General features: G+C 37.6%; 2 protein-coding genes and 1 long non-coding RNA gene across 4 annotated transcripts; 2 read left to right on the top strand and 1 right to left on the bottom strand.

Annotated features, from left to right (window-relative positions):
- The first annotated feature begins 163 nt into the window (after positions 1-163).
- LOC105771217 (protein NRT1/ PTR FAMILY 5.4) lies at positions 164-2,052 on the top strand. The gene is made up of 2 exons (XM_012592627.2): positions 164-355; positions 451-2,052. The coding sequence occupies exons 1-2, from the start codon at positions 164-166 to the stop codon at positions 649-651; spliced, it is 393 nt and encodes a 130-aa protein (XP_012448081.2). The 3' UTR covers positions 652-2,052.
- Positions 1,083-2,093, top strand: LOC128031844 (protein NRT1/ PTR FAMILY 5.10-like). Its single transcript, XM_052631281.1, has 2 exons — positions 1,083-1,859; positions 1,983-2,093. Exon 1 carries the CDS (start codon positions 1,083-1,085, stop codon positions 1,797-1,799), a length of 717 nt encoding a protein of 238 aa, XP_052487241.1. The 3' UTR covers positions 1,800-1,859; positions 1,983-2,093.
- A 7,003-nt stretch (positions 2,094-9,096) lies between these two features.
- LOC128041319 (uncharacterized) lies at positions 9,097-18,210 on the bottom strand. 2 transcript variants are annotated; one of them, XR_008196125.1, is made up of 3 exons: positions 18,168-18,210; positions 17,615-17,701; positions 9,097-9,320 (listed from the first exon to the last, which is right to left on the bottom strand). It is a non-coding gene; the product is annotated as an uncharacterized LOC128041319 (long non-coding RNA). The 2 variants fall into 2 exon arrangements; XR_008196124.1 differs by lacking the exon at positions 17,615-17,701 and adding an exon at positions 10,101-10,187.
- Positions 18,211-20,419: the final 2,209 nt, after the last annotated feature.

Below are 20,419 nucleotides of genomic sequence, written 5' to 3'. Positions count from 1 at the left end.
TGGGGCAAGAAGTATCCAACTGGGCGTCTTATTATATTTGTTTCTCCAAAGCTGCTTTATTCATCTCAGGTAATTTTAGCCGTTTTAGTTCATTTGCTAAAATGAGTTGATAAGTTTTATACACGAAATGCAGGTTTAGTTTTCAGTCATGCGTTTGTAGAGCATGCATTTTTTTTTCGTGCTGATAACTTACATCACAAGCAATTGGAAAAGCTACCGTCTCCCAATAGCTGCCGCCATTGTCAATGCCCAAGAAGGCGCATCACTACTCGTTGCAGCTATCGTCGCATATGTAGCAGACGAACGTTTGGGTCGATTCAAGGTCGTTGGTTACACCACTGCAGCTTTCATCACTGTGAGTGGGGACGTTTATTCATCACTAGAAAGCTAGCTTTTCAGCTGTCATAAGATAGTATAAAGGAACTAATTCGATACTCTTAATAATTACAGAGATTAGTGATATTATGTTTTGAGTATAAAGACAGTAGAATATTTTACGTGGCACTGCTACTTGTAACCCTGGGGAAGGGTGGACGAAGTCCAACTCTGAAAGCATTTCTCAAAGATCAGTTTGGTCGGAACCAGAACTCCCAAGTGGCAGAGGCAGAGTATCAGAACCGGGAAAAGGCCGAGGCTCGACACCAGTTTTAGTGGTGTACTTCTTGGTTTCTTGGTGTCCTCATTTTTACTATAGTTTCAATCTCAAGCCGCCTATCATTGAAGAAACCTATCCTGATTTCATCAATAATAACTGGAACGGCTTCTTTGTTCTTTGTGCAAGGCATTAGGTGTTACAGCAAAAAACCACCCGAAAGAAAAATTACATTACAGATCATGAACGGCTGGAGAAGATTAGTCCCCTTTTGGATAACACTCCTCGTCTATTGTCTGGTGGAGGCAGCCGGCACCACATTCTTCCTCGAACAAAGTGACTATCTGGAAATTGGAATCGGCAACGGTTTCAAAATTCCTCTAAATTATTTCTCTGTCCTTAGTTCCTTAACAACCTTGTAACTGCGGGGTTGGTTGATTTTGTAACCTCTAAGTTGTGTAACAAAAACCAACGAAAGCGTGCTTTTGTCATGAGAATTACACTCGGAATGCTTGTTTCGTTTTTGTGTTGCATAACAGCTTGGAAGGTGGAGGTTCGCAGATTGAAGTTAATCAAAGAATATGGGATCCCCAAAAGCGAAGTTGAGAAGATTCCGATGAGTATTTTGTGGTTGACTCCTCAGTATTTACTGTTAGGAATCATGAGCGGACTTGTTGAGGCAGGGATGGAGGGTTGTTTCTATAACCTCGTCCCGGGATCCATGAAAGTTTATGAGTTACTGTTCAAAGAAATCGTGATGGGAATGGGGAAATTTCTTAGTATATTAACCATATATGCTTTCAGAGGGTGGTTTGGTGACGAAAGTAGCACAAGTCATCTGGACAGATATTTTCTGATGCTGGCGATGATAAGCTTAGGTTCATTGGCTTTCTTTAGTGTCGCTGCATACGCATGTTATTGGAAGATAGCTCCAGAAGAGGATGTGGTGGGTAGTAATATGGAAATGGAAGAGGGTCTGGCACAAGCAACTCCTGCATCCTCCTCCGGTGAACCCTTGGGAAATGCATCCTCAGCTGAACAGTTAATTACCCAGGAATTCTCCACTAAAAGGGTACTGAAAGGAGCCTCATCGCCTCCTTATTTCCCTTTACATGGTGATTCAATGGCTACTAGTGGTTGGAATGATGTTGGGAGAAAATCATTGAGGAACCGAAGTTTCGGGAATCGGGTCCAAAAGGGGGGGTGATAGCAGATCCAATTAACTGCAAAACTTGAAACTCAACAGTGGGTTCAAATACATATACAGGTGGAGTAGTGTTATAGCACCCGTTATTATTTGCAAGTAAAATGGGTGGAGTTGAGATCTTTTACAAATTTTATGTTAGTATTTATTATAGAGTTGACCATGTATTGGTTTTGTTTTGTACAGGTTTAGACGTAATTTAGTATTATTCATGGCCAACTTGTAGACGTAAACTCTTAAATAGGTGATTGCTAAATGTGTTCCTAAATGTCTCCAATAAGAAGGAAACTCCATTTACACTCTTGCAACATGATTGATGGAGAAAAGGGTGCGGAAAAGAGATAAAGAGTTGACACGTAAAAAATTAACGATTTATAACAGCAGGTATGTTATGCCAAAACACAGGCCTTTCATCTCTTTTTTGGCCATCAACAAGGCACTGCCTTTTAGCTGTTAATCATCTTTAATCACTGAACTCCTTCTTCAAACTCAACTGAACTTAATAATATCTTTTATCATGTTTAATTTCTAATGTGCAGGATCCATAAGTATGGCAAGCACAGAGCATACTTTTAAACTCATGAGAGATTTTCTTCCATAGAAATTATATTTTCAAGTAAGAAGATATGTGAGAGGTTTAGAAAGCCATAGATTTATAAAACTCGTCTGGATTTTATTTCAAAGCTAGTTCTTCTTATATTACAACTGACGCTTCTCCATCCTTATATAGAGGAGGAGGATTGAGATAAGCAGATAAGAAGGAATCTGCTTTTACACCACTCATTAAAGTAAATAACATGACTCAGCATATTTTACAAAAGTAAAGAGACATAATAATTTTAAGCAGATAAGGAGGAATCTGCTTTTACACTATTGACACGTCTGTATCTGTGTCATAATCTGTATCAATATCAGAGGTAAGATTTAGTTCTTCTATTTTCTGTCTTTTCTTTTCACGGGCTTTGTAACACCTAAGCTCCAGCCTTTCAATCCTTCTTTCCAGGTCATCTGGTGGTATCACATCATCATTATTGCATCTGGAAAATAGTGGGGCTTTTGAAATACTTGGTGAAACACTTGGTCCCTTTTCATGTATATCCTTCCATATATATGTGTCTTGAATTATCTGGCTGCAATGCATGGGATAATCTTGAGAACATTCTTTTGGATCTGGTATGTTGGACCAATACTCATTCAGGGCTTCTTTCAACTGGTTTTGATAAGGTGTCGGTGGATTCCTTTGAACATCCCATGGTGCTTGTGACTTTCCTGAGGGCCATATTTCTGAAGGAATGATCTTATTGATCTGACACAAATATTTCTGTAATTTCTTGAGATTAAAAGGATTCTCATAAACCTCTTCAAAATATGTTTTATGGATCCAGGAGCTAGGAAGGGAGGCTAATTGTGTTGCTGGTCCATTCTGCATGAAGTATTGAGGTTTATAGAAGATGATGACTATCCACTGGACACGGGTATTTTTGAGAAATTCAAACATGAGCATATCTACCCAATATTCTAAAGGATAGAACCATCTTAAAAATGTGGCTAAGTTTTTCATCTCAGGAGCTTCTTCATTGCGAACTGCCATTGTTAGGAAGTGTTGGAGATCAGGCATAAAGAACTCAATCCCTATATGAAAGAGATGAGTTAAATACCAGAACAACCATTTTAATTCTTCAGGAAACTCACCAAAGTGGAACTTGATTGGGTTTATAAATGGGTAATCAGGATGAAGGCTTAAAGGCTTAAGAAATAATCCTCCAAAATTCCTAAAGACATCTAACTGATAAGAAAGCATCATGTTCATGGCTTCTTTATGGAATTTTTTCTCTAGGATTAAGCTTAAGACTTCTGGAGGGTGATCTGGATGGGAATTTGGTTTACAGGGAAAGGGAAAGGGTGAGGGTGTTTGTTGAGATTATTTTTTTTTCCTTTTGAGGAAGAAGAAGGTTGAAACATGAAAACTTCAATGGCCTTTGGAGTTTGGATTTGGGTTGAATTTTCAGGTAATCTAGTAAGGATATCTGCAAGAACATTATCCTTGACTTTAATGTGTACAACATCAAAGGAGAATCTGGAAAACCATTCTGCCCATCTGAGAAGTTGAGAGTGTGGAACTTCCTTCTGTTTGAATTTGAGCATTTTTGGAAAAGATGACATATCCATTTCAACAAGAAAATGATATCCTGTTAAATGAAACTGGAATTTGGTGATTCCATATTTCACAGCAAGAATTTCATTGAAGGTAGAGTGGTAATGGATTTCTGCATCTGTGAATCTTCCACTCTTATATCCGCAAAGTCGTCTTTTTCTATTTTTTTCTTCAAAGAGTATTGCTCCCCAATATTTATCACTTGCATCAGTCTGCAAAATTCTTTTGTCACTGAACGGGATCTGTAATGGTGGCAAGCATGCTGTTTTCTCCTTGATTTGTTGAACAACTCTTGCTTGTTTGGACTTCCAGGGAGGTGGATCTTTTTTGAGCATTTTTCTTAAAGGATTTGTTAATTTGGCTATCTTGGGAACAAAATCCCTAAGATAATTAACTATCCCAAGAAATTGTTGAACTTGCTTCTGGGTGAGGTTTTTGTCAGGGAATTTTTTTCAACTCTTCTGCGATGTTTGGACTTGGCTGATATCTTCCATCTTTGATGATCATTCCAAGAAACTCAATCTCCTGCTTGTTGATCTACATTTTCTTTTCAGAAAGCATTATTCCAAAATTAAAAAGAATTTGCTTGAATTTGTTGAGGAGAATAACATGATCTTGCTCATCAGGGCTATAAAGAAGAATATCATCAATATAGATCAAGGCTTGATCTATGATAGGCTAAAGATTCTGATCATGGCCTTTTGAAACTTTGAAGGGGCCGTCTTGAGTCCAAAGGGCATTACAGTCCACTGGTAGTGTTTATTTGGAATACAAAAACCAGTTTTGGGCCTGTCTTCAGGATCTATACCCAATTGCCAAAATCCTGCTTTCAAGTCAAATTTTGAAAAAATCTGGGCTTTCGCAAGACTTGAAAATAGGCAATTTCTATTGGGTAAAGGGAATTGATCATCTTGAAGAAAATGATTGAGAGGTTTGTAATTGATTACCAGTCTTAGCTTTCCACGAGCTTGCTCAGATCTCTTGTTGACATAGAATGCTTCACATGCCCATTGTGAATCTGAGGCTTCTATCAATCCTTCTGTCTGTAATTGTTGACGTTCTTGTTCAGCTAATTTGAGATGATCTGGATTCATCCCAACATGGCTAGCTTTAGTAGGATTAATGTCTTCATTTTTCTTGAAAGGAAGTTTGATGAAGAATTCTGAATTTTTCCATAAAGGATGGTTGCATTTTTTCAGGAAATCTGAATGAGAGTCTGCACATGCCTTTTGTTTCAGTTCTTCAACAACTTCTTGAATTTTGTCAGCATCAATTGAGAATAACCTGGGAATTGGTACATAAGGTTTGAACATTTGTTTGTACCTTATACCATATGGAAGGATTCTTAATTGTTTGGCTTTAAGATATAAATCAAAACCAACAATAAGATCTTTTCCAGGAAGTTTCGATCCCAGTATTGTAGTAGTAATGGAACAAGTGGGGAAAAACTAGATCTTGATAGGCTTGCTTTTCAGGTTTGTTGTGAAAACCTTTCCTGATGCTGAGCTAAAATATCTGGTTTGTGTCTTCGACCTGCTTCGCTGTCAATGTAGGAATGCAAGATCTTTTGTCTTCAACCAGCTCCATCACAACTGAAAAAGGCAAGGTTTATGTCTTTGACTTGCTTCGCTGTCAATGCAGGAAGGCAAGATCTGTTGTGTTCAACCAACTCCATCACAACCGAGGGAGGCAAGGTTTGTGTCTTCGACCTGCTTCGCTGTCAATATAGAAAGGTAAGATCTTTTGTCCTCAACCAGCTCCATCACAATCGAGAGAGGCAAGATTTGTGTCTTCGACCTGCTTCGCTGTCAATACAGAAAGGCAAGATCTTTTATCTTCAACCAGCTCCATCACAACCGAGAGAGGTAAGGTTTGTGTCTTCGACCTGCTTCGTTGTCAATACTGGAAGGCAAGATCTTTTGTCTTCAACCAGCTCCATCACAACTGAGAGAGGCAAGGTTTGTGTCTTCGACCTGCTTCGCTATCAATACAGAAAGGTAAGATCTTTTGTCTTCAACCAACTCCATCACAATCGAGAGAGGCAATGTTTGTATCTTCGACTTGCTTCGCTGTCAATGCAGGAAGGCAAGATCTTTTGTCTTCAACCAGCTCCATCACAACCGAGAGAGGTAAGGTTTGTGTCTTCGACCTGCTTCGCTGTCAATGCAGGAAGGCAAGATCTATTGTCTTCAACCAGCTCCACCACAACCGAGAGAGGCAAGGTTTGTGTCTTCGACCTGCTTCGCTGTCAATGCAGGAAGGCAAGATCTATTGTCTTCAACCAGATCCACCACAAACGAGGGAGGCAAGGTTTGTGTCTTCGACCTACTTCGCTGTCAATGCAAGAAGGCAAGATCTGCAACTTCATTGATCTGTTCTCTGGGGAACATGACTTGTATGTTCTATTTTATGAACCTAATTGTGCTTAGTGATTAGGATGACATGATCTGAATGAATCAAATGCTCCTAATTAGATGTGTATGAATGACATTTGAATGAATGCAAAATGTCATGAAAATGATTCCTTAATGCTTAGGTTATCATCACGCAAAAGCTTATTAAGGCTTTATCACTGACGTGCTATAACGCCTTCTTGCTCAGCTGGCATATCCAAAGAAACACTTAATCTGATTGGCCCCCACTGTGAACGTCAAAGTTCAATCCACTGGGACATAAAATTTGTACCATCAATCTCCCACTGTAACCTAAGGGTAGAAAGATATGGCTTTTCTCAATCTTCTCCTATCGCAATTCAAGGATACAAAATGTGAAGTTTTTTTTGGTTCTTTTACCCCATTCCCAAGGTGTCATACCAAATGCTCATTCACAATCGCAAAATTTTCTTCTCCGAGAAAACCTTTTCTTATCACTCGGTGATCATTGCCTGTTTGTTCATTGAAGCTTTGTCACCAACACGGCATCTTGCTATTTTGTTCAATCAATGTTTGGACAACAAAATCTGAAAAGATAGCCTTTAACTTAGACTCTTCCTTCTTAGATATTTCACCCTTTAAACTTGGTGTTTTCTAAACAATAATCCTGTTTCAGGTTCCTATATTATTTAGAAACTTTTCAGAGTAATATGCAAAACTTCCTTTGTGAAAGTTTTATTAGTCCATTAATCATTATTCCAATGCAACATGTTTGCAAAAAAGAATATAATGATGGATGAAATAGAATTGATTTGAGAGCAAGCTCGAAATGAATGAATTATCAAGGGTAGCAAGAATAAAAGAGGAATTGATTGGAACACGTATCTTGAAAAAGAATGAAGTATTCCAAGAACAACAACAAATTCAATATATAAATAGTATGAAGGTTAGGCGCCCCAGATATCGCAGCTTGAACTTCTCTGTACAAACTTTCTGAAGACTTTCCTGAGTTTGACATGTGTTTAGGAGATCTACAGGACTCTGTCGATACCCCAAGATGTCGCCTTACCCTTTCAGGTATAGCAAGATCACCACATGCCCCAATTTGATCACTTCATGCCCCATTCTGATCAATATTTGAGCCGCCCTTCGGGTTTTCAACTCAAATCCCCTTTGGCCTAAGGTGCCCTTTGTAGGTTTTCCCCTTAGCCTCTCCATTTTTACTTTTTCATTTTTTCTTTCATTCATTTTTTTTATATATATTTTCTGTTTGACTCAAAGTGCATTTTGCGGGTTTTCACATTGGTCATTCCTTCTTCTTTAAACGAAGTGTTTCTTAACTGGATCCGAGTTTATAGGATTGACAATCTCACTCAGGATCAGTGCTCCTCTGAAAATGGTCTTCTTTACAACATAGGGACATTCCTGGTTTGGCATTCATTTCCCTTTAGAATCCTTTCGTTAAGGAAGAATCTTTTTCAACATCCAGCCCTCTCGTGGAATTCTCTAAGACGAGTCTGTTTATTATGGGCTCATATTATTTATTTATGGTACATCCGACCCTGATGAATAGCTTTTAACCCTTTTCCTAGGGCTAACTGATCACATCGCGATTGGATCCCTCCAACAAGCAATGAGGGGATTTTAATAGGTAAAACTACCTCAATCCTGTAAACCAAAAAGAGAGGTTTTGCCCCAGTACAGATGTTCGACAAACGATGAGGGTAAATAGTAATTTCTCATGCCAGTCCTTGTTCACCTCTAGGTAATTTGGTGACAAAACGTGGTGTCTGCTTCTGAATTGATTTTAGACCTCAGTTATCGTGCTATCATTTAAGTTCAATGCGTTTTCCAATACCATCCTGTCTGAAATTCTGTATCGGTATAGGATGACCTTGATCCATAAAGTAGCCTCTCAAAAATGAAGCAATGCCCATTAGAAGTCTTCGATAATGGTGATGTCCATGCCCCATTTTTCTCAAAATTTGAGTCGCCCTTTTTCGGGTTTTCAACTCAGATCCACCTTTGGTCAAAGCGCCCTTTGTGGGTTTTCTGTAACACCCCTTACCCGAGACCGTTTCCGAAGTCGAGCACGAGGCATTACTTAGCTTATCTTACCAATTCGGAGCATAAAAACTAGGTTTGAAAATTTATTTCACTATTTACAGCAAATCTGTCCAATCGCGCAGCAGTTACTAAATTAATTATAACTTGAGATACAGAACTCGAAATTTAATTTTGTAAATTTTCCCTGAAACTAGACTCATATATCTACTCACCATAAAATTTTTAGAATTTTTGGTTCAGCCAATTAGTACAGTTTATTAGTTAAAGTCTCCCCTGTTTCACCACCTGACTGCCCTGACCTCTAGTCACTAAAAATAAGTTTTCTCACTGTAGGATTTTCATATGAAGTTCTTACTTGTTTCTACAGAAAATAAACTCAATGAGAAATCTATACATATAAACTATAACTCATAACCATTTTTGTACAATTTTTAATGATTTTCTAAACTCAAAACAGGGGACACCAAAAACTGTTCTAACCCTGTCTCACGAAAATTCACATATCTTAAAATATAACGCTACACAGTTATTTTTCCATGAAAATAGACTCAACAAGCTTTAATTCCATATATTATTCACCCTCTAATTCATTTTATACTATCTTGGGTGATTTTTCAAAGTCACGTCACTGTTGCTGCCTAAATTCTGTTTCTTTGCAAAATTTCATCCTTTCATGATTTCCATACATAATTTATCACCTAGACTCTTATAACAACAAATACCTTCATACTTAACCATTTTAATAACCATACATCATCAAATACTTACACACCATTCTTTAGCAAAATCATAATCACAAACATTCAAAATAACTAAATCCCTATACATGCCATAACTCAAACGTGATTCGATATAAAATACCGAGCAGTTGTGGTTGATAGTGTGGACGATCTCCGACTTCTTTAGGATCCTTGAAGTAGCTTTGCAATACTATAAGGGAAAGAGAAATAAAAAAGTAAGCATAAAGCTTAGTAAGTTTACTAGCAAATAAATAACAATATTTAACTTAAATAATTAAACTCAAATGTCTATATCTCTAGTTTACTCTTTAGTTAATCTCATACTAGTTCTCTTGCTTGTTTACTTAGAATACTTGTGTACAAAACTTACTCAACTCTTGCTGCATCGTTGAACATCAATTGATAGTATAATAAGTTCTTAACTCTTATAACTTACGAGCTTGCCATTTATGCTTTAAACCGAACTTTCATGAACATAATTGTTAACAAGCCCGTTGAGCTACATTGGAATAATAAGGATACTCGGGTCTCTTCGATAATAACATGCCAAAGCCATGTCCCGGACATGGTCTTACATGGGATGTTCTCATGCTGATGCCCATGCCATGTCCCAGACATGGTCTTATAGGGGACATCTCATCTCGGTGCCAACGCCATGTCCCAGACATGGTCTTACATGGGACCTCTCGTCTCGGTGCCCATGCCATGTCCCGCACATGGTCTTCTGAGGACCTCTCATGATCTTAAGGATGCCAATGCCATGTCCCAGACATGGTCTTACATGGGATCTCTTTACCCAAATGTCATGACATTCGTATCCAGTACCATCCTTATGTATCAACGGGACTTTTAAATTTTAATTCTCTATCATTTCATGCTTGGATCATCATCAAATAAATTCATAACTGCTGGAAATTAACAGCATTAATAATAAATATTGAAATATTGCATTTATTTACCGTAAACTTACCTCGGTATCAAATATAGTCCAATTCAACAACTTAGTCTTCAACTTTATTCTTCCCTTTGTCTAACCTCGAGTTTCGTTCTTCTTGATCTAAAATAGCAAATTTAACTTATTTAATACTCACATTCAACAAAACAGCCCTTGACTCTAACTTTTTCAAAATTACAATTTTGCCCCTAAACTTTTACATAATTACATTTTTGACCCAAGTCTCGGAAATTAAACTTCATCCATTATTCTTATGTTTTATGACATGATGAACATTTTTCTCTTCTATGCCAACATCAAATTCCCACTCTAACATGTACTTATGAACATTAGGTATTTTTACCGATTATGTCGTTTTACTCGTTTTTGCTTAAAATCGGCTAACAAAAGTTGTTTAACATAATTTCTAGCTTCATATTCTATCATCAAACATCAAAATAAACACTTTTCACCTATGGGTATTTTTCCAAATATAAACCCTAGGTTAAATTATTGCTAGAATAAGCTAAATTAAGCTAGGGACTCCAAAAGCGTAAAAACATTAAAAGCGGGACTTGGGATCACTTACTATGGAGCTTGGAAGCTTGAGAACCCTAACTATGGCTTCCCCTTGCTGATTTCGTCCTAATGAAGAAGATGATGATTTTGCCATCTTTTCCTTTTAATTCATTTTAATTACTAGATTACCAAATTGCCCTAACTTAAAATTTTCTATTTCACTTATCTCATGTCCATTTTTGTCTACCAAGTTACCAATAGTATAATTACCATATAAGGACCTCCAATTTAAAGTTTCATAACAATTGGGCACCTCTAACATGTAGAACTCAACTTTTACACTTTTTACAATTTAGTCCTTTTGACTAAATTGAGTGCCCAAACGTCGAAATTTTCGAACGAGATTTTCACAAAATCATTCCGTGAAATATAGACCATAAAAATATAAGAAAAATAAATTTTTCCTCATCGGATTTGTGGTCCCGAAACCACTGTTCCAATAACCTCAAATTTGGGCCATTACAACTCTCCCCCCCTTTTTAAGGATTTTCGTCCTCGAAAATCTTACCAGTAAAGAGGTTTGGGTATTGTTTCCTCATTGCCTCTTCCGGTTCCCATGTTGCTTCCTGAATCCCGTGCTTTTTCCATAACACTTTCACCAAATTTATCTTTTTGTTTCTAAGTTCCTTTGTTTCTCGTGCTAATATCTTGACCGGTTCTTCACTATAAGTCATATCAGGTTGAATCTCCACTTCCGTCGGAGTAATAACATGTGAAGGATCTGACCGATATCGTCGTAGCATAGATACATAAAAAACATTATGGATTCTATCGAGTTCTGGTGGTAAAGCCAATCGATAAGCAACCGGTCCAAATCTTTCTATGATTTCATATGGTCCGATAAATCTTGGACTCAATTTACCCTTTCGACCGAACCGGAGAACTTTCTTCCAAGGAGACACTTTTAAGAATACTTTATCACCCACCTGAAATTCGATCTCCCTTCGTTTAAGATCGGCATATGACTTCTGTCGATCGGAAGCTGCTTTTAGACTATCTCGAATCAGCTTGACTTTTTCTTCTGTTTCTCGGATTAAATCAACCCCGTGTATTTTCTTTTCACTGAGCTCATCCAATATAACGGTGTTCTACATTTTCTACCATACAAAGCTTCATACGGAGCCATTTTAATACTAGGCGATAAGCTGTTATTGTAAGCAAATTCAATCAAAGGTAGATACCTTTCCCAATTACCTTGCAACTCTAATACGCAACATCGAGCATATCTTCTAATACCGAATTACACGCTCAGATTGGCCATCATGCGAGGATGAAATGCGATCTTGAAATACAACCGAGTACCCAAAGCTTCTTGTAATTTGTTCCGAAGCGAGGCGTAAATCGGGATCTCATGCGATATAATGGAGACAGGCACTCCATGTAGTCTAACAATCTCGAGATATATACAATTCACCAATTTATCTAAAGAATAATCCATACATTTGGGATAAAGTCGCGGACTTTGTCAATCGGTCGACAATTACCCAAATGGCATCTTTCTTCCTCGGAGATAACGGTAACCCAGATACAAAATCCATAGTGATTCTTTCCCATTTCCATTCCGGTATAGTGATTGGCTGAAGCAACCCCGAAGGTACCTGATGTTCAGCTTTAACCTGCTGACATACTAAACATCTTGATACAAACTCAGAGATATCATGTTTCATACCCGGCCACCAATACATCTTTTTCAAGTTATTATACATTTTATTACCTCCCGGATGTACGGACATAATACCACTGTGTGCTTCGTGTAAAATCTTATGTACAAGTTCTGAATTCTTCGGTACACATACTCTGCCTCTGAATAATAAACAACCATCAGTTCCAATCTGAAATTCTGAATCATTACCTGACTCACAATGCACCCGTTTAGCCTGTAATTTCTCATCATTCCTCTGAGCTTCACATATTTGTTGACGAAATGTCGATTTAGCTCTCAATTCAGCTATGATTGAACCATCATTAAACAGTGACAACCGGGTATTCATAGCTCGTAAAGCAAATAGAGATTTTCGGCTCAAAGCATCAGCTACCACGTTAGCCTTACCGGATGGTAATCAATAACCAAATCATAATCCTTTATCAATTCAAGCCACTGCGTTGTCTCAAATTCAAATCTTTACGTGTCATCAAATATTTCAAGCTTTTGTGATCAGTATAAATATGACACTTTTCACCATACAAATAATGCCGCCATATTTTCAATGCAAATACAATAGCAGCTAATTCGAGATCATGTACTGGGTAGTTTCTTTCATGTGGCTTAAGTTGTCTTGAAGCATAGGCTATTACTTTATCTTCTTGCATCAAGACACAACCCAAACCATTTAATGATGCATCACTATAAATAATAAATTCCTTACCCGATTCTGGCTGTACCAACACAGGTGCTTCCGTCAACAATTTCTTCAATCGGTCAAAACTTTGCTGGCATTTATCTGTCCATTCAAATTTAACATCTTTCTGTAATAAACGAGTCATTGGAGAAGCTATCATAGAAAACCCCTGTACAAATCTCCGATAATATCCAGCTAATCCCAAGAAACTTCTAACTTCAGATACATTTTTCGGTGGACTCCAATTGACAATAGCTGAAATTTTACTCAGATCTACCCTGATGCCTTCTGCGGATACAATATGTCCGAGAAAACCTACCTCTCGAAGCCAAAATTCACATTTACTGAATTTAGCATAAAGTTTCTTTTCACGCAGAATTTGCAACACTATTCTCAAATGTTCTGCATGCTCATTTTCATCTCTAGAATAGACTAAAATATCATCAATGAAAACTACTACAAACTGTCCGGACACTGATGCGAATATCCGGTTCATCAAATCCATGAATACTGCAGGTGCATTAGTCAACCCAAACGGCATAACCAAAAACTCATAATGCCCATACCTGGTTCTGAAAGCTGTCTTTGGCACATCTGGCTCTTTTACCCGTAACTGGTAATAACCCGATCGGAGATCAATCTTCGAGAATACTGTGACACCTTTCAGCTGATCAAACAAGTCATCAATTCGAGGCAACGGGTACTTATTCTTTATAGTTACCTTATTGAGCTGCCGATAGTCGATACACAATCTCAAAGACCCGTCTTTCTTTTTCACAAACAAAACTGGAGCACCCCAAGGTGAATGACTCGGACGAACAAAACCTCTGTCAACAAGTTCCTGTAACTGTGCCTTTAACTCTTTTAATTCTGTAGGAGCCATACGATATGGAGCTATGGAAATTGGGGTAGTTCCTGGAATCAGATCTATAGAAAATTCCACTTCTCTTTCTGGTGGCAACCCGGTAATTCCTCTCGAAACACATCAGAAAATTCACATACAAGCGGGCATCGCTTTCAGTATCTTTGACTCGAGATACTTTAGTATCCAACACATACGCCAAATAAACATCATACCCTTTTTCGACACACCTCGAGTGACATCATTGAAATTACATCGATAATTCATCATCGATCGATTTAACTCAAGTAATTCTCCATTCGCACTTCAATACAACATATTTACGTCTACGTTTACTCTTTGCGTCATCTTTGAGTTAACCAATTCATGCCCAATATCACATCAAACTCATCAAAAGGCAATAACATCAAGTCAACCGGGAAACAAATACCTTTTATCATCAGTGGACAATTTTTACAAACTTTATCCACCATCACAAACCGCCCGGGGTTCGAGACTTTAACCACAAATTGATGAGGTTCAACAGACAATTTTTAACAAATACTAATTTCGTGCATATATATGAATGTGTAGAGCCAGGATCAATTAATGCAATAACATTAGTGTCATAAAGAGAAAATGTACCGTAATTATATCGGAGAGGGCGCCTTTTCACGAGCACGAATAGCATATGTTCTCGCGGTGCTCTAACATCCGATCTCACCTTTGAATCTCTGGATGCACTCCTATTACTCGCTCCCACTCTCGGGTTTCTCTGCGGTCTACCTCTAGTAGGAGCATTTTCGATCTCACACTCGTTATCTCTTCTCTTTTATTTGTTTCAGACAATCCGAATAAAGTGATCGGATGCTCCACATCCAAACAAACATTTTCACCGCTCTGCACTCTCGGGTGGCGTCTCCCACATTGAGGACATTCCGGCCTAGGAGGTCGAAATCTTGCCAAGATTTGCTGGCTGTAGTGGTTTGAGCTCTAGAACCTCAAATCTTACGCCCTGCTTGGCCGGGATATCTAGTGGAAAATATGATCCGCTAGAGAGCTCCCTGGGCCTCTTAGATATAGACTGAAATGATTTACTCATCTGCCTCTTCTTTGTATCCTGCGCTTCAGCTCCAGTTTTGCCTTTCTCTTTTTCTTTTAGCAGATCTTCTGCTTTACAAGCTCTCTCAACCAAAACAACAAACTCTCTAATTTCCAGGACACCCACGGATAGTCGGATGTCATCATTAAGCCCATCTTCAAATCTCTTGCACATGTTAGCTTCAGTGGATACAAATTCCCGAGCATACTTACTAAGTCTGACAAATTCGCGTTCATATTCAGTCACGGACATCTTACCTTGTTTTAGCTCAAGAAACTCCTTCCTTTTCTGATCTATAAATCTCTGGCTGATGTACTTCTTTTGAAACTCCTCCTGAAAGAAATCCCAAGTAACCCTCTCACTCGGTACTATAGACACGAGAGTCTTCCACCAATGATAAGCTGAATCTCTGAGAAGTGAGACCACACACTTCATACATTCTTCCGGTGTACAAGATAATTCTTCAAAAACCCTGATGGTATTCTCAAGCCAGAATTCTGCTTTTTCTGCATCATCATCTTTGGTAGCCCGAAATTCTTCAGCCCCTTGCTTCCTAATCTTATCAACAGGTGGTCTCTCCCTGATAAATATACCTGCAGCTGGGGAAGCTACATGGGGAACCTGTGAATCTTGAGGGGGTGGAGGTCTTACAGCCGGATTCGTACGAACGAACTCGGCAAACCAATCATTCATGGCTTGGAAGAAGGCTTCTCTAGCTCCTCCTCCCGCTCTATCGATGCGGTCTTTCACTAACATTAACATCGATGACACCGCCCTTCTGGGAATAGGCGCATTACTCTCTACTTCATCTGTACTAGCTCGTTCGGGATCCATAACTATAAAAGAAAACATTTTAAAATCGTCAGAGTCGTCACACTATCAAAATATATAAGTATGGCATGTATAGGTAGACTCTTATTCATCTGCATATTTCGAGAATCGACTAAACTGCTCGATACCAACAAAATGTAACACCCTTACCGAGACCGTTTCGAGTCGAGCACGAGACATTACTTAGCTTATCTTACCAATTCGGAGCATAAAAACTAGGTTTGAAAATTTATTTCACTATTTACAGCAAATCTGTCCAATCGCGCAGCAGTTACTAAATTAATTATAACTTGAGATACAGAACTTGAAATTTAATTCCGTAAATTTTTCCTGAAACTAGACTCATATATCTACTCACCATAAAATTTTTAGAATTTTTGGTTCAGCAAATTAGTACAGTTTATTAGTTAAAGTCTCCCCTGTTTCACCACCTGACTGCCCTGACCTCTAGTCACTAAAAATAAGTTTTCTCACTGTAGGATTTTCATATGAAGTTCTTACTTGTTTCTACAGAAAATAGACTCAATGAGAAATCTATACATATAAACTATAACTCATAAACATTTTTGTACAATTTTTAATGATTTTCTAAACTCAAAACAGGGGACACCAAAAACTGTTCTGACCCTGTCTCACGAAAATTCACATATCTTAAAATATAACGCTACACCGTTATTTTTCCATGAAAATAGACTCAACAAGCTTTAATTCCATATATTATTCACCCTCTAATTCATTTTATACTATCTTGGGTGATTTTTCAAAGTCACGTCACTGTTGCTGCCTGAATTCTGTTTCTTTGCAAAATTTCATCCTTTCATGATTTCCATACATAATTTATCACCTAGACTCTTATAACAACAAATACCTTCATACTTAACCATTTTAATAACCATACATCATCAAATACTTACACACCATTCTTTAGCAAAATCATAATCACAAACATTCAAAATAACTAAATCCCTATACATGCCATAACTCAAACGTGATTCGATATAAAATACCGAAAGCGGTTGTGGTTGATAGTGTGGACGATCTCCGACTTCTTTAGGATCCTTGAAGTAGCTTTGCAATACTATAAGAGAAAGAGAAATAAAAAGTAAGCATAAAGCTTAGTAAGTTTACTAGCAAATAAATAACAATATTTAACTTAAATAATTAAACTCAAATGTCTATATCTCTAGTTTACTCTTTAGTTAATCTCATACTAGTTCTCTTGCTTGTTTACTTAGAATACTTGTGTACATAACTTACTCAACTCTTGCTGCATCGTTGAACATCAATTGATAGTATAATAAGTTCTTAACTCTTATAACTTACCTGAGCTTGCCATTTATGCTTTAAACTGAACTTTCATGAACATAATTCGTTAACAAGCCCGTTGAGCTACATTGGAATAATAAGGATACTCGGGTCTCTTCTGATAATAACATGCCAAAGCCATGTCCCAGACATGGTCTTACATGGGATGTTCTCATGCTGATGCCCATGCCATGTCCCAGACATGGTCTTATAGGGGACATCTCATCTCGGTGCCAACGCCATGTCCCAGACATGGTCTTACATGGGACCTCTCGTCTCGGTGCCCATGCCATGTCCTGACATGGTCTTCTGAGGACCTCTCATGACCTTAAGGATGCCAATGCCATGTCCCGGACATGGTCTTACATGGGATCTCTTTACCCAAATGTCATGACATTCGTATCCGATTACCATCCTTATGTATCAACGGGACTTTTAAATTTTAATTCTCTATCATTTCATGCTTGGATCATCATCAAATAAATTCATAACTGCTGAAATTAACAGCATTAATAATAAATATTGAAATATTGCATTTATTTAGTAAACTTACCTCGGTATCAAATATAGTCCAATTCAACAACTTAGTCTTCAACTTTATTCTTCCCTTTGTCTAACCTCGAGTTTCGTTCTTCTTGATCTAAAATAGCAAATTTAACTTATTTAATACTCACATTCAACAAAACAGCCCTTGACTCTAACTTTTCAAAATTACAATTTTGCCCTAAACTTTACATAATTACATTTTTGACCCAAGTCTCGGAAATTAAACTTCATCCATTATTCTTATGTTTTATGACATGATGAACATTTTTCTCTTCTATGCCAACATCAAATTCCCACTCTAACATGTACTTATGAACATTAGGTATTTTTACCGATTATGTCGTTTTACTCGTTTTTGCTTAAAATTGGCTAACAAAAGTTGTTTAACATAATTTCTAGCTTCATATTCTATCATCAAACATCAAAATAAACACTTTTCACCTATGGTTATTTTTCCAAATATAAACCCTAGGTTAAATTATTGCTAGAATAAGCTAAATTAAGCTACCGGGACTCCAAAAACGTAAAAAACATTAAAAACGAGACTTGGGATCACTTACTATGGAGCTTGGAAGCTTGAAAACCCTAACTATGGCTTCCCCCTTGTTGATTTCGTCCTAATGAAGAAGATGATGATTTTTGCCATCTTTTTCCCTTTTAATTCATTTTAATTACTAGATTACCAAATTGCCCCTAACTTAAAAATTTTCTATTTCACTTATCTCATGTCCATTTTTGTCTACCAAGTTACCAATGGTATAATTACCATATAAGGACCTCCAATTTAAAGTTTCATAACAATTGGACACCTCTAACATGTAGAACTCAACTTTGCACTTTTTACAATTTAGTCCTTTTGACTAAATTGAGTGCCCAAACGTCGAAATTTTTGAACTAGATTTTTACAAAATCATTCCGTGAAATCATAGACCATAAAAATATAAGAAAAATAAATTTTTCCTCATCGGATTTGTGGTCCCGAAACCACTGTTCCGATAACCTCAAATTTGGGCCATTACATTTTCGCCTTGACCTCTCCTTTTTAAAAAAAAATTTGACTTTGATTTTTTTTTATTTTTGTTTTTTGTGTTTTTTTATTTTTGTTTTTTTTGAGTCTGAACTCACGAGATCAGGCAAGTCCTGGTCACACTTTTCGACCAGAATCAATGTTATTCTAAAGTCTTCGACATAAAATCTTCCACTTTCATCTTGTATGTGAGAAACCTTCTTTGGTACCAAATTTCTTTCATAGAGCCCTTTTGGGACGTAACTACGACAGAAAAATTTATACCTTCCTCTTTAATCAGGATAAAATCCAACAACATCTTGAAGGGATGGAAACTCGACTTCAAATGGGCAAAGCTATGCTGACTCAACAGAGAGGCATTGCCCCGGCAAAGAATTGCATCGTTTGCACTGTAAATTTCTGATATCGTGCTGTTGTGCAGTTTTTATTATAAGAATCGAGGCATACCCCGGTATGATCATACAAAGACATCTTTGAACTCTAGAGGTAACTCAATAAGGTCTTGCTTCGTCTCTGTGGTCAGGTCAATTCTAGTCTTCATCAAGCTCACAATTTTTAATGATTCCTTGAGAGGTAGGATCTGTTTATCCTCTTGTTCTACCATCCTCAACAAGTTCGGAGATAGGCTACAATTTGTATCATCTTCAAAGTCGTCAGATCCCTCTAAACACATGTCTCACTCAAAAGGAGATTCTAAGTCTGTAGCAGTGTTATTCATGTCGTTGATATTCAGGGACATATTGTAGGTACAAGAGAATATACAAAGAATGTATGAATTTAAGAATAATTATCTGCACAGTATGATTATGAATGAAAGAATGATTTGGATGAAAGAATAAAAGAATAATCATTCAAGAAATGAAAGAATATTGGTTCAAAAGATCGCAAAGATGCATTCCATTGAAATAATGACGTTCAGACATGAGCCTATTTCACAAAAGACTTCTTGTTGCCTCTAGGCTAAAAGCAACAAGTGTGTTTTGAATATTACTCTGAGTAAACTCTAAATACTACAGGAGTTTCTTTAGAACACTCCCAAGTTTATAAGGGCAAACATCTAATAAGATCTCTTCTCCAGTTGTTTCTTCGTATTCAGCACTGATGTGAACATTTCCCAACATTTCTTCATTCATCGCATTCCCTTCATTATCCGTATGATTGAGTAGCGGGTTTTCTGTACTGAGTGAATCCTCAAATTTGACAATGCCCATATTGATAAACATTTCGACTAGCTTTTTAAAGGCCGTGCAGTTTTCTATAGAATGCCCCGTAATTCCCGCAAGGTAGTCGCATTGTGCGTTCGTGTCATACCATTTGGGATACGGAGGCTGAATGAGTTTTAAGTAATGAAGAGCAACAACATGCGCATCGAACAAGCTTTGATACAAATTCTTATATGACGTCGGAATTGGTGTGAACTGGAGCTTCTCGGTACCTAGTTTCACTCTAAATTCTTGCTTTAAAAGACTTTGATGTCTGGTGGTTTCTGTTTTTGGCCGGCCCACAATTGGTTTTGAGTGGCCCTTGTTATATCTGTTTGTATTATCCCTTTTATTCCCCTTTTTCCCTGGGACCTTTATAGTATCTGGGTACTCTACCCTCATCTGCTTTATTTCTGCTAGATTAGCAACAGGATTAGCTAAATTATTCCTCAAATTGGATCCTGGGTCTGTCAGGCAATTCACTGGTGTCGATGTACCAGTTTAATAATATTGGGATCCGATAGTAAAGAGTACCCCTTGTGGACGCCCATCTGGCTGGACCTGGACACTTGTCGGAGTACAA

Source organism: Gossypium raimondii, chromosome 5 (assembly GCF_025698545.1).
Source record: "Gossypium raimondii isolate GPD5lz chromosome 5, ASM2569854v1, whole genome shotgun sequence".
NCBI lineage: Eukaryota > Viridiplantae > Streptophyta > Magnoliopsida > Malvales > Malvaceae > Gossypium > Gossypium raimondii.
This window is presented reverse-complemented; position numbering and strand designations above follow the sequence as displayed.